At 38.8% G+C, this 14407-nt stretch overlaps 1 protein-coding gene across 1 annotated transcript; it reads left to right on the plus strand.

Moving 5' to 3' along the window:
• Window positions 1-364: 364 nt before the first annotated feature.
• Window positions 365-13128, plus strand: ssh1b (slingshot protein phosphatase 1b). The gene is made up of 15 exons (XM_055199441.2): window positions 365-504; window positions 1552-1586; window positions 1691-1791; window positions 1882-1946; window positions 2049-2170; window positions 2272-2340; window positions 5160-5225; window positions 5540-5734; window positions 5863-5956; window positions 6978-7106; window positions 7433-7479; window positions 7595-7741; window positions 7888-8088; window positions 8294-8924; window positions 9110-13128. Exons 1-15 carry the CDS (start codon window positions 433-435, stop codon window positions 10097-10099), a joined length of 2964 nt encoding a protein of 987 aa, XP_055055416.2. The 5' UTR covers window positions 365-432; the 3' UTR covers window positions 10100-13128.
• Window positions 13129-14407: the final 1279 nt, after the last annotated feature.

A 14407-nucleotide genomic window follows, 5' to 3' on the forward strand; every position in this document is an offset into this window, starting at 1 on the left:
ATCAAAGTACCGCGAGAGTGATTCGAATGCCCTGCTTTCGAATTGCCCTCGCGGTACTTTGATGAGGCCTGCGCAGCGCAGCGTGAAGTAGAACACACCTCATTTCCAAAGCAGATGATCACAGAACCACACCAACCACGAACGGCGGCTCCGAAACAAGCTCTATAACGTCTGGCTGGGCGCTAAATTAATAGTCCACCGGGAAACATAGAGCACACTTTGGTATTTATCGTGCTCACTGGCGTGAATGAGAATTTGCAGCGAAGATGACAAAGCCGATGTTGGGTTTATCGCGCCGGTGAAAGCGGGCGCTAAAGAGATTTGATGCGCCTACGAATCCGTTAACCCCGTCACCGGCGGGCGCAAAACAGGATATCTTAGCGTCTCCTACCTTAGCTCCTGTGAAGTTTCCCTGGACGGTTTATCCAAGCCATGGCTCTGGTGACTTTGCAGCGCTCACCGACACCTAGCGCCGCATCATCGGCCAGCACCAACGCGGGAGAGGTAAGTGAGGCTGACCGGAGGAAATGCCGGTGTTAAAAGCACTAAAAGAGCCAATGTTAGCCGGGCCTGTTGCTCGCCTTTCCAGTTATGCTTAAATTTGACAGCTTGGTCAATTACACGCGCCTTTCATCCTGATGTGTGGAATAAAGCACGATGAAGTTTTGACAAGCGCAAGGATGTTTGCAGGCAATGTACGTTAGGAGTGCGCGTGATAACCAAACAAACCATATCGTCTGCTTGCATTTACTTCATGAATTAAAATCTGTAAAAACACTTTTATTAAAATAATAAATAAATAATAAAAATAATATACCGTACAATAATTTAATAATAATGGTTGAACAATTTGTCAAAGGACCATGTACATTTGCGTATATATGGTTAAATGTTCGCAAATACTTGTTTTGGTTTTTTAAAAGTTCATTCTACCTTACATTAATGGTATTTATGTGGGTGTAGTAGGCCTATTCATCAGCTGTTGTAGATAAAAAAAAACATGAACTGTAAAAACGGCATGCTCTGTAATGCACGAAGTAGTAGGTCGTAAAATATCGCATCATATCACAAATACGTTTTCCAGCAGTTTCTCTGTATGGTTCAAAATTTGATACTTTTGACCAATTGAGCATTGACAACACTCCCATTACACTGCAATGATGTCATAGAGTAGATACTCTGCCTGGTGACCAATCATGGGCCCCAGAATATTGTCATATCTCCCCCCCCACCAGATTTGTTGTTCATGCTTGTTATGGAGACAGTCCACTAAAAAGCTAGACTACCATTGTATTATCTCACAAAAATGCCCATCTTATTACATTTTTAGTGCATCCTAAATCCACCCTAGGTGTTTTTGTTTAACTCGTGAGGAAAAACCTTATGCATACAACTTAAAGTTTTGAACACAGGATCTGATCTGGCATTATTGGAATTGTGTGATTATACACCAGTGTGAGACATACAAAACTTGCGCAGATATAAATTTCATATAATTCAAGGCTGTTAAACTAAGGACCTTTGTAATTCATGATATGTTTTATTTGTCAGGATTTGGGGAGTGAGGATGATCGAAGGGCGAACAGGTCAGTGATATTTTTTTTTTGTTGGTTTATTTAATCAATTAATCCCCTCATATATAATAATTTTAATTTTGCATGTTCGTAACTCTGTTTATGACTTCTTTCAGCTTGAGTGAAAGCTTCTTCATGGTTAAAGGGGCGGCTCTGTTTTTACAGCAGGGCAGCAGTACACAAGGGCCCATAACACCAACCCATCACAAAAATGCTGGTAGGGCACCCTGGCACTTATGTGTGATGAATTTCATATTTTGATGCCTTTGTTCATAAGACATAATATCTGATATTTTGTGTGTTAAAGGTGATCTACCACAACACCTACAAGTAATGATAAACACCCTTCGTTCTGAGGACAGAATTAAATTGGTAGGTGACATGGTTTGGTAAATTTGGCTGACAGAGCAGTTCAGTATAAGTAAGACTATTGCTTTTATTGCACATCTATTAATGGACCGTCTACATCAACAGGTTGTTCGGTTAGAAAGTAGCTGGACAGACCATGTGCGGTACATGGTGGTTGTCTATACAAATGGGCGTCAGGACACAGAAGAGAACATATTGCTCGGGATGGATTTCACAGATAAGGACAGGTAGAAACACGGTGGAATGGTAAAACTGTGTTTGCGCGTTCTTTTCAGTATGCTGTATTCTTCATGACCCCCTTACTGATTGACACGTATGTTTGTTGTAGTAAAAGTTGCTCTATTGGGATGACTCTTCCGATCTGGAGTGATACAAAGATCCACTTGGACGGAGATGGGTAAATATACTGGTTTACTTTCTGTAATGGTGCATTTACACCAGCCGCCTGCAAGGCGGGAAAACACGCTATTCGCGCGTAGTTAGACGCTTGAACATTTCAGTTTACTCGCTTCATTCGCGCGTGAAATTCTAGTCATTTAAGACATTCACGTGGAAATTCGCATCATGGGAGGGGCTTCTGCGACTGCGCTCGCTTTCTGTAATCACGTCACTACTACAGTAAGGTCCTGATTGGTTAACGTGGTGCGGAAATCTGCCGAAGTTCCGATTTTTCAACTTTCCAGCGGCAACGCTCAATTCCCGCCACAGGACGCCCTTTGCATTGACTTAACATATAAATCACTCGCGCTTGCCGCCTCTACCGCGTCTGGTGTGAACCCTGCATTAGGCAGAAGTTTCTTGAGTGTCCTCAGTGTGACCAAGAGAAATATTTTAGTAGAATTTATAAAATATGTTAGCAACAAATGTTTTTAGATATCCCTGGGGTTTCTCCTTCAGTATGACACTGAATTGAAATGTTTTTTGCACCTGTGTCTAAGACTCGTATGTAAATACCCTCTTTGCATATGGATTGAGATTTGGAATGCATGTCGTCACTATTACACCCAAGCTGCAGGTTTGCCGTCAAGTCTGATATAAAGTCTTTTTGCAAAGTCTGCATTGCAACACAAAACAATCAATGCTGAAATGTACTGCTAAAGCTGTTAAGGTCATCTTTACAAATTAACAAAGGCACTTATTCCTAATGTAGTTTTGTAATAGTAATTTTTCTCTAACTTTGACTAAACAGGCCAAATTTATTGAAATCAATGTTAAAGGACAAGTTCGGTATTTTACACTCAAAGCCCTGTTTTCAGATTGTTTATGATAAAATAGAACGATTTTGACTGAAATTTCGACATATGCGGCTGGCCCGAGAATTTTCGGGTGTTTGTTGTTTCACCTCCCACCTCTACAATGGCTTTATAGGTGCACAGGAACAATCCTTCCTAAAGGGCATTAAACTTTCGTTTACAAAGACGTGAAACCCACAGAGTGGTCAGGGGTGTTCACTGATATGCTCACACAAAAATCGCTGCAAAAGATGCTTTCCAACAGCTGTTTTAGCATTCGTTGTAAACTTGTGGACCTATTTTTCCAAACGCCTCACACCCGTATATTCTTCCGTTGAGAGCTTGAATAATAGACGCTCCACACCAGTTGGTGGCGATAATCCACCTTTGCCAATTGCAAGAATACAAACAATGTTCCCTGCGCGAAGTAATACCGTACCTCACAGCACATCTAATACAAGTCAATGGAGTTGGACAAAACGATAAAACCTGTTGGAATGCGTATTTTGAAGCAATTTTTGTGTGAGCATATCAGTGAACACCCCTGACCACATGGTGAGTTTCATGTCTTTGTAAACATTTTAGGAAGGATTGTTCCAGTGCACCTATACACCCATTGTAGAGGTGGGAGGTGATACAAAAAACACCCAAAAATTCTCGGGTCAGCATCATATGTCAAAATTTCATCATAAACAATCTGAAAACAGGGCTTTAAGTGTAAAATACCGAACTTGTCCTTTAAAAATTACATAAAAAATATTATAATGAGTGAAATTACACTTTAATGCTTCAAATCTCATAATTAGACTTTAGCCTGAATTTCACAGACAGGATCACATTTATTATAAAAATTAATTTTAAGTATAAATGCAAAGTTTGCATCAGTTGTGGAAGTATAAATGAGCTGTTTTTGCATCTTTGTTTTAATTGAAGGTTTTCATTTTTGTTAAGGATGTTTTGAGTATTGAAAGTGTTTTCACACAGTACAAAATATTGTACCTGAATCCTCAGGATTAATACTGCCAATCGCCTGCTTTTGTAATACTGTATACAAATTAAGATACACTGAACAATTTTTACAAACGATTTTAAATCTATGGGAGACCACATAGACATAGGGACAGTTCTCATAGGGACGATCCCAAGAACGCACACACTGGATGATTCGACCAGACACATGCAAGACCACACACGTGATAACTGTAGTAACGCTTTTAAACGTGAGATCAAACGTGACTTGCAAAAAAACAAATGTTCTGGTAGTTCTTGCATAACACATTATAAAAGCACTTGCCATAGTGTTACAGGTCGATATTCTTTCTCAATACTCCTCTTTCATGTCATGTTTGTGGGTGTCTTGTTTCAGCTATAAAAGCAAGCAACATCAGGTCGAAGCTAGCACGTTCTCATTGGCTATTGCAGCTGTCATGTCAGAGGCTCAGTCAAGAGTTTCAGGAGCAGCAAAATAAACGCAATGCCACCACACACTGTGGTAAACACGAATCGGGTCACGGCCCCTTTCGATCACTGAGGGTGCAAATCGGTCTTAAAATCTTTGTGTGTGGCTAGCCTAATACAAACACACATGCCTAATATACTGTATAGTTGACATTCTCACTTTGAAAGGTTGAAGGGAAATAGTAAAAGTGCCATCTTAAAATTTCCATCTTACCTTCCTAGCCAGTGAATTTGTCATCTGTCTTCTTGTTTATGTTTGTAATGTGTCCTTAATGTTATCTGTACAGAAAATGACCTCTACAGGTTTAGTATGAAATAACATGTTTACTGTATGGTCATTGTGCATGTGACCTGGCTGTTGACAGATTTAAAAGTCACACTGTGCCGGGAGAATTTTCCACCTGCTTGTGGTGTAAAATTTCCATTGACCACCCCAGGAAAGCAGCATTGTCCTGGTTATGCATTCTGTATAATATCCAGTTATCTTATAATTGACATGCCTTAACTGTTCTCTCTTTTCTCTCAGCGGTTTCAGTATGAGCACTGCAGGAAGACTGCATGTGTTTAAACCTGTGTCAGTTCAGGCCATGTGGTACGTCAATTTAGTTTTTACATATGTTTCATGTTGCAATTATATGTATAAATATATATATATATATATATATATATATATATATATATATATATATATATATATATATATATATATATATATATATATATATATATATATATATATTTTTTATATATATATATATATATATATATATATATATATATATATATATATATATATATATATATATATATATATAGAGGAAAGAAAATATTGTCTTTTGAGTAAAGTGAGTAATATGTTTATTGATGCTGTATATTTGGAATCAAATACCTCTGCTTGTATGGCAGGTCTGCCCTTCAGGTTTTGCACAAAGCATGTGAGGTGTCCCGCAGAAATAACTATTTCCCAGGGGGAATGGCTCTTACTTGGGTAGGCTATTACGAAAGCTGCATCTCCTCGGAGCAGAGCTGCATCAATGAGTGGAACGCTATGACCGATCTTGAGACCACACGGCCCGACTCGCCAGTTATGTTTTCCGATCAGTAAGATATATATTAGTGATTGACAGTAAATTAATCAAAAAGATTACATGACCATCCAATTCCATATTTTCTTATGCAACAGATTTGAACCTTTTTTTACAGTATGTTAACATATTTTTGGTTCATAGGCCAAATGAGGGAGAGAGAACAGAGTGTATGATCAAAGCCAAACTCCGAAACATAATGATGTTTCAGGACCTGGAAAATATTACTTCCAAAGAGGTATACATGATGTAATATATAAAGAGCTCAGATGCAAAACCCACTAAACGCCACCTCCGTCTAAAATAAAAAGATAATGATATTGACCGAATGCTCTCAGCACGTATTTTACATTCAACAAATCTGCTTAATCCCATCCTCATGCCATTCAGAAATACCGCTTTGTTGGCATAATTCGTTAAACGCCACAGCAGTTTTTCAGCATAGTCCTCTAAATGCACAGATGAATGACGGCACACGTATGTTAGATTTCCATTATGCAGCTGCAAGAGTTTTGACCTGGTTAAAGGAAATTGACCAAAGATAAAAAGATACTGACCAGATTTTTGAACCTTTTGCCATTATTCAGAAAAGATGGTGAAGATTTACTGGAGACTTTTTAGAAGTGGAGATTTTTGTCAAAAACTTGCATGCACTTTTTTGCTGCGAGAAATTTAATTGAAATGACTAAAGTGACATTTGTGTAAATATTTCATATTTTAATCACTGACTAGTAGAGCCCGACAGGCTAAGCCCACTTGGGCCGGGCTCGGGCCGTTTTTTTTTAAAGAACGGGCTCAGGTAGGGCTTATTTTAGCGTCTATACTCATTTTGTGGGTGTGTGTTTTCGTGTGCAGCAGAGACAACGCGCAAATTAGAGCGCAAGTCCCAGAGCGCGCCTCAAAGAGCGCGCGTGTCAGAGAGAGCTTAAAAGTGATTGATATTGGTCTCGGGTCAGGTCGGGTTCGGGCTGAAAAAAATTGCAGGCATTGTCGGGCTGGGGTCAGGTAGGCCTTGAACACTACGGGCCGGGTTAGGGCTGGAGTTTTTGGCCCGTGCAGGGCTCTACTGACTAGTAACCTTTTAGTTGCCATTACAAGGAACATGATCAAAAATGCACAAGAAAACATGATGCACTGAGCTCTTCATATAATCAGGTTTTTATGCACTTGTTTACATGACTGCATCATTGGGTGGCAATGGCGTCAGCTATGGAATGAGCATTAAACTGAATCAGATCTTCGTCCTTTAATTTCTGTAGATCCGAAATGAGCTGGAACAACATATGAGCTGCAACCTCAGGGAGTATAAAGAGTTTATTGACAATGAGATGCTTCTTATCCTGGGCCAGATGGACAAGGCTACACTCATATTTGACCATCTGTACCTGGTAAAGCTTCCTCCTCCAAGCTTTCTCTGCCATCACTTGGCATGTTGTTTGCTATTCTTATTGAAATCAGTTTTTTTAGTTAAACCTTTGTTTAATATGTTTGCTTAAAAACCGAGCAAATACTGCAAGAAAGTGTTAGAGAAATATAGAGGGATCTCTTTAATAATAAATGTTGGGGATAAACAGGATTTACTGATGCATGATGGCAATCCTTTCTGGATCAATCTACAAATGTCTCTTTACAACAAAAAACATTGCTATTGACAGGAGCTTTAAGGCTGTAGAGCTAATAAAGCTATGGTTGTTGTACATCTCATTCATGTCAGGGTTCAGAATGGAACGCATCCAACTTGGAGGAACTCCAGGACTCCGGGTCAGTGTTAAGATGTATAGCTACTAAATGTACATTTGACATGCGATTATATTTGCATTTAACATCAATCAGCACCGCAGTGATGTTAAAATAACATCAGTTTATTTGAATGCAGGGTCGGCTATATCCTTAATGTCACAAGAGAGATTGACAACTTTTTCCCGGGTACCTTTTGTTATTGTAACGTTCGTGTTTATGACGATGAGACCACAGATCTGCTGGCACACTGGAACGAAACCTACAACTTTATAGTTAAAGCCAAGTGAGTTTATTATTCATGTTTAGAAAGATAATTCGCCTTTCTTATTTTTTGCTACCCTTATTAATCAAACAATATAGCTGTATTGGACCTATGATGTTTTTACAAAGACACTTATAACTTGGTTGTCCTGTATGTCTTTTGTGTAGGAAAAACAACTCTAAATGCCTTGTACACTGCAAGATGGGAGTGAGTCGCTCAGCATCCACTGTTATTGCTTATGCCATGAAGGAGTACGGGTGGTCGCTTGAGAAGGCGTACAATTTTGTCAAACAAAAGAGGAGTATAGCACAACCCAATCCAGCTTTTATGAAACAACTGGCTGAATACGAGGGGATTTTAGATGCGAGGTGGGAAAAGCCAAAATAAACAGGCACATTTCATTTGAGACATCATCATTAGATGATATTTATTTATTTAGCAGATAAAACTTACTTTTTGATACCTACATTAAAGCTTGCTAATCTAGCTAGTAGACCTGGTTAACAAGCACAGGTTGATGAGTTTTCTTTGATCGTGTGAAATATCTGCCACTTTTGTTTCCTGTCATTGCAGTAATCAGCGACACAACAAACTCTGGCAACCGGACGATGATGAGTATTCATTGGAGGGCCTCCAGGCTTCAGCTGCCAGCGGTGACCAGATTCCTCAATTTTCGTCTCTGCGCCCTGATCAGACGGACACTGCTTGGTGTCACGGGGGAGCAAGTGCTTCCCCCTGCTGTGGAGACGACCCGACAGACCACCTCAATTACAACTACTACTTCCGCCGACTTTCAGACACCGCTCTAGACAGCGAACCCTCCACGCCAGTCCGAGGTCCTCCTCTTTTAGGCATGGAGCGAGTCTTTATTGAGATTGAGGACGTCGAGAGGGACGCACTGTTGGATGATGAAGGTTTCCCCATGGCTCACTTGGCCCTTCCCGGGGAGGGCACGGCGGCCCAGACCTGTAGCCGCCTGGAGCCTCTGGAGGACATGCGTTTGCGGCTGGAGTTTAGCACGGTGGAAGAGGAAGATGAGGAGGAAGCACAAAAGGAGGAAGCAGAGATGGCAGCCTTAGCTCGTGGTGAGGAGACGCCGAAGGACGACGACGGCGGCCTGGCTAACTTGAACCGCTTTAACAACGAGAACGCCAACAACAGCAACAGGCTGGCTGGGAAGCGCAGCTGCCCTTCTGGCTTTGACGTGAGTATGACGTCTTAGCTGTAGTGGCAGCTCTCCTGGCTTGTATGCAAGCTTATAGCTCAAAGAGCTCTTTTCTGTGAAACCATCCTAAACGCTTTTCTTTCTCTAAAGCATCCCGTACTCTTACACCTTTAAAAAGAACCTAACCATGCATTCTCCCTGCCTGTGTGTATTCATCGGTTTAGGACAATGCTAGCATTGGAAACCCCTTCAAAGTGAAGCCCTCATATCAGTCGTGCCGAGACTGCCTGCGCCTGCCCAGCGGCCGCCGCTGTGAACGTCGCACCCATCGCCTTAACCTGCCACGTCACGCTGGCCTGCCCAGTTTCTCCCCTGGAGGAAAGAAATTCGCGACCACCTCCATCAATAAGGTGCCTGCCCTTCGGCATCATGTGTGCAGCAGGCACTGCCAGTGCACTCGTTGCTTCAGTCGATCCAGCGCTTCTGCAGTGGTAAGCTTAGAAACTTACCGCAAGCGACTGCCTTTGCCTATGAGCAGCGAAGACCTTCCTCAGGATTTGCATTATTCCTTGGAGACTGAGGACATAATTCAAAGGCACAAAATGGAGGGGGAAAAGACCGGGACCAAGAGCTCCAAAAGCCCGACTGCAGATCTTACTCTTCTGAGCCTCAGTCTGGATGGCGAGAGGCCTATGGTGGAGCTCAGCCAAGGGGACTACTTGGAGACATCGATCCCTCCACAGACATCCACACTGGTGCACCATCGACTGGAGCAATTTCCTGATCCTCAATCAGAACTGATGGACTTAAGTAATACAGAGGACACTGCTACAGAGGACATGGAAGTGGAAGAGGGGACTGTCCCCTACGTGTTTTCTGGATCCAGTGAACAACAGCTTAATTTTACACCTGGCTCCTCTCTGACGCGCAGCTCCAGCAGCGACAGTCTGCAGAGCATAGGGAGAGTGCAACCTGGCTTGGTGCGTCAGCGAACCCAAGAGATCGAGACCCGCGTGCGGCTCGCCGGTCTAACCGTGCGCTCCCAACTCAAAAGGTCCAATTCACTGGCTAAGCTTGGGGACTTGGCCATCTCCACAGAGGACCTTACACTATCAGCCACAGTCTCTATTGACAACGAGCCAGACCCTGCTGAATCTTCTTGCTCTCCCAAGCTCTCCTCGACTCCAACTGTACTTCAGAGCCTAAAAAGCTGACTTCTCAAAGATGTCAGAACTGCTTTCTAAGTGAATGCTGTCGCTCCGTGACACATGGGCAAAGCCTTAAAGCCATCGAGAGCTACAGTGGAGGCAAATGCTGCAAGACAACTCATGAGAACAATCAGGCCAGGGTTGGACCTTCTTCCAGATGCCCTTTACATAACTGCACTGCATTTCTCATGTGTCTGTCTGTGCTTTGACTAAGATGTATATTAAAGAAGCATGATCAGGCTTGGAACTTTATTAACGGCTTTGTTAATAATGCTGTGCTTTGTCTTGCTTAAGCGAGGGAAGGTTTTAATACGCAAATTACCCTTCAGTTGGTGATGTAGTCCAGACGTAACAAAACTTTATTTTCTTAAAACCTCTACACAGTTTGCGTAAAGCTGATTGTTCAGATATATGTTTGATCTTCATAATTTACATCTAAGCGATGTGTAATCCATACTGATTAACAACCACATGAATAACTTGACAGTTTTTTTCACTTTTATTGTACTTTTGCAGAGGTCCAGTTATGCAATTAGGAAAATGTGATAGAAAAAGACACACAAATTTAGCTGATTCAAATAAGGGTTACATACCATAAAGTGCCCATAAGACAGTGGTTCTCATCCTTTTTCACTTCAAGGCCCTATTGTCCACAACATTATTTAAAGGGCCCCCACTCTATAAGTTTCTACCAAATTAAAAATATTAAATTTGTTACTAAAATAACCAAACAATAAGAAATATCTTGATTGGAAATCCCGGCCCCCTGGTTGAGAAACACTGCCATATGGGAAAAGAGACATGTTTGCACAGTTAATTTGGATTCATAAAACATTAGCCAGGTATTAAGGCAGAAAATGTTTTAAAAATCCTTATCTGACCACTTATTCAGTTTTTTTTCAGAAGTGATCTTGATTAAATAATTTTTGTTATTTCCTAAGGATCAGAAATTTCCAAACTCTGTTAGGCAGAATACGATGGTAGAATAGGATTTGTGATTTTGTTTGAGCCATAACTAAAGTTATAATAGTGAAATATAACTAGTGATTAAAACGAGGATAGTGAAAAAATTACTCACCCTTGTTTCAAACCTTTATCATTTTTTCTGTTCTGCTGAACACAAAGGAAGATATTTTGTAAGAATGTTCGTTCCAAAGCAGATCTGGGGCACCATTGACTTCCATAGAATGAAAAATGTAATACTATGGAGGTTAATGGTGTCCCAGATTTGTTTGGTAATTAACATTTTTAAAGATATATTTATTTGTGTTTAGAAGAACAAAATATTTTATACAGGTTTGGAACAATGTAAGGGTGAGAAGAATTTAAATTTTTTGTGTGACCTATCCCTTTAGCATTGAAAGTCAATACAAGGTCTGCTTTTAAAATGAAACAGGCATTTTTGTTTTAATGGCAACTTTCTAGTGGACTCAACCAAAATATACTTCAAAATACGTTTAAAGTCTCCTACATTTTCATTCATTTGAAAATGTCATTTAAGTCTAAAAGCCATGGCTATTCCTCTACCCAAAAATCATTATATCTTGTCTTAAAATTCAGCAAATGCCATTTTGCAAAGATGAAAGCATCGACAAAGCCACAAACTGTATTTATTAGGTTCTTCCAGAGAAAAAAAATGCAAAATGAATGTGTTTGGATTTGTCTTAGAACTCTCTGTTTTACTTCTCATCTGGTGTTCATTAAAACAACTTGATTTAAAATGTGCTATTAGAGCATAGCACTTGTAATGTAACTTAGCTTAAGCTGTTTATTGTACAAATTGTAGTCTGTGATGTGCAAAAAGGCTTTAGCAGCAACACATTACTACAATACAGTCATCTAGTTGACCAGAGGATCCATTAAAATAAAAAGGTTTTTTAAGTGTTTGCAAAGTTGCTATAAAAATAAGCATTGTGGCATTTCATATTGACATGTATAGTCAGTGTTTACAGGCCCAGGCAGTGAATTATTATAATACATTATAATATCGTGGGCATAGGGACTTACTTGAGCTTATGAAATTAATACCATACCATAAGGTGTAGTATTTATGTGCTGAAACGAACAAGTTTGATTAGTGCTCTGAGTATTTATTGATTGGTTAACTTATTGTTATTTTTCATATTTTTTAATTATGTATGTATGTATGTATTATTGGACTTTATGTTGTTTAACTAGTCTATTTTTGAAAGAATTATAATATGCAAAGTGGCATGTGCAATAAGTATACATGAGAATCGATTTTATTTTCTGAACAGTGTGAAGAGGTAACTTTTAATTTTCATTTCGAAGCAAATGACAAGTGAAAAAGGAGCACCTTGAGCGAAATCGGAGGGAAAGCTGTTTTTGTTTGCACCACTTTTTTATTGTGTACTGTTATTATATGACTTTTATTTAAAAGTGGTAGAACCCATTTCAAATTGCTATTGCAAATTTTGTGCAACATATCTTTGGCCCAAGTCTTTTATTTTTCCATAGTTTAAGGATCAAAAATATGATAGCCAAAAATATGGCCTCCCAAAGACGTCGCAGTTTCGCTTTTTGCTCATGGCTAGTCATACCTCCTCCCAGCTAATGCTGCTTATTTACCTAGATTTTATTTTTTTCATACATGCAAGTGCCTTAACTGTTGCCATTTGCAATCAGTTGTCTAATGACTTTTTTGTAAAACTGTTCATTGTTTATCAGTTTTTCTTCACCTGATTATGGTCTTGTCCTTAAAGAGCAAAGATTATTTTAAACATATGACTTAGTCTTTTCATATTGATAATACATTTTATATTTTCATAGAGGAGACCAAAGTCATTCATTTATTGTCTTTTTTTTTTACATGTTTAAACACATATAAGCTGACAATAACATCAACTGGAAGATTGTCATTAGTCATCCCTAAACAGCTTGTAAAAGTACCCTGAATATATTGCATCTATGTATTGCATTTAATTTGAACCATTATAAGTTATGCTGCAATTTGTTTTTGTAATGTACTGTACAGTTAAGTATAGAAATAAATTGTTTATTGTCTGGATCAGAAATGAATGACTATTCCATTTATTTATAGCACTGAGTTAAGCGCTCAAATGATAAGATTAAATGAGATTCAATTATGTATAAGTACTATACTGAAAGTTAATGTGTTCTAATGCACTTCCTTGAATAGTATCTTTTACATAAAGTTAAGTAAATGATATTTAATGTTATGTAAATGTAAAAAGTCAGTTAATAAGATAAAAGTGTTATTATATTATAACATATATATATACGTAGTTTATTTTATGTTTACAGATATGTCTGATGATATTTGCAATGTAAATGTTTAAGATAAAATGCATCAGCTAAGTTAATACAAATTGTCTAGGAGGAATTTAAACTGAAAATTGTTTACAAACAATTTCCACATTCATGGAATCTTTAAAAAAAGTGCATTTAATTTATTATTTTCTTTAAATACAGTAAAATATTAAAACAAGATTCATTTACTTCAGTAGCAATAGGAATAGCCTTAAGCCTCATCTGTAAACCGGGGGATGATGTCTTATGACGGCTAATCCTAGATTAAAACACATGTTTGAGGTGTCTCAGCTGAAAATAACTTGCACTGACAGATCTTAAAATATGCCAGAGCCATTTATTTGTCTGATATACACCAGTAACTTATTTAAGGCATGTTTATGAAGATGCTTAAACACCTCAATTTAAGGCCTAGTCCTGCCTTCAGCTAAGTCTTGTCTGTAAAACCAGGCCCATGTGCTTTTAGAAAAAAAATGTCCAAATGTTTCTGTCTAAATAAACAAATCACATAAATTATTCGGCAATGGGCTGAAAATATTAATTCAAACTTATTTAAAGGGTAAACAAGTTCCTTCCCCATTAACAATATTTTCTTTAAGAATGAACTTCTAAAAATATGTAGGGGTGGTTTCCTAGACAGGGATTATCTTAAGCCAGGACTAGGCCTTAGTTTAATTAGAAAATATATTTGTTGATTATCTAACTGGAAAAACTAGAAAAATAGTAAAAAATATTTTATTTTTTAAATTATTGTGCTGACAACTGGAACAGTTCACTCATTTCTATTTAAATATTGAGACTGTTGTCAGAGGTTTAACTAGAAAAACGTTGAAAAGGTTTTTATTTTTTTAACTTATTGTAGTGCTGACAACTGGAACAGTTCGCTCATTTCTATTTAAATCTATATCGTGACTGTTGTCATAGGTTCCAATTTAGGACATTAATGCAAAATGTTGAGAGAAGGCAGTCATGGAGATAAACACTGAGAGACTTTATGGATGGCCTTTCTCAGCTGCTGGCTGA

This window comes from Misgurnus anguillicaudatus, chromosome 22 (assembly GCF_027580225.2).
Source record: "Misgurnus anguillicaudatus chromosome 22, ASM2758022v2, whole genome shotgun sequence".
NCBI classification, from domain to species: Eukaryota; Metazoa; Chordata; class Actinopteri; order Cypriniformes; family Cobitidae; genus Misgurnus; species Misgurnus anguillicaudatus.

Coding starts and splice junctions, on each gene's coding strand:
- ssh1b (XM_055199441.2), top strand. CDS start 433: ATGGCTCTGGTGACTTTGCAGCGCTCACCGACACCTAGCGCCGCATCA. Junction 505..1,551: donor CCAGCACCAACGCGGGAGAG/GTAAGTGAGGCT, acceptor TTTATTTGTCAG/GATTTGGGGAGTGAGGATGA. Junction 5,226..5,539: donor GTGTCAGTTCAGGCCATGTG/GTACGTCAATTT, acceptor CTTGTATGGCAG/GTCTGCCCTTCAGGTTTTGC.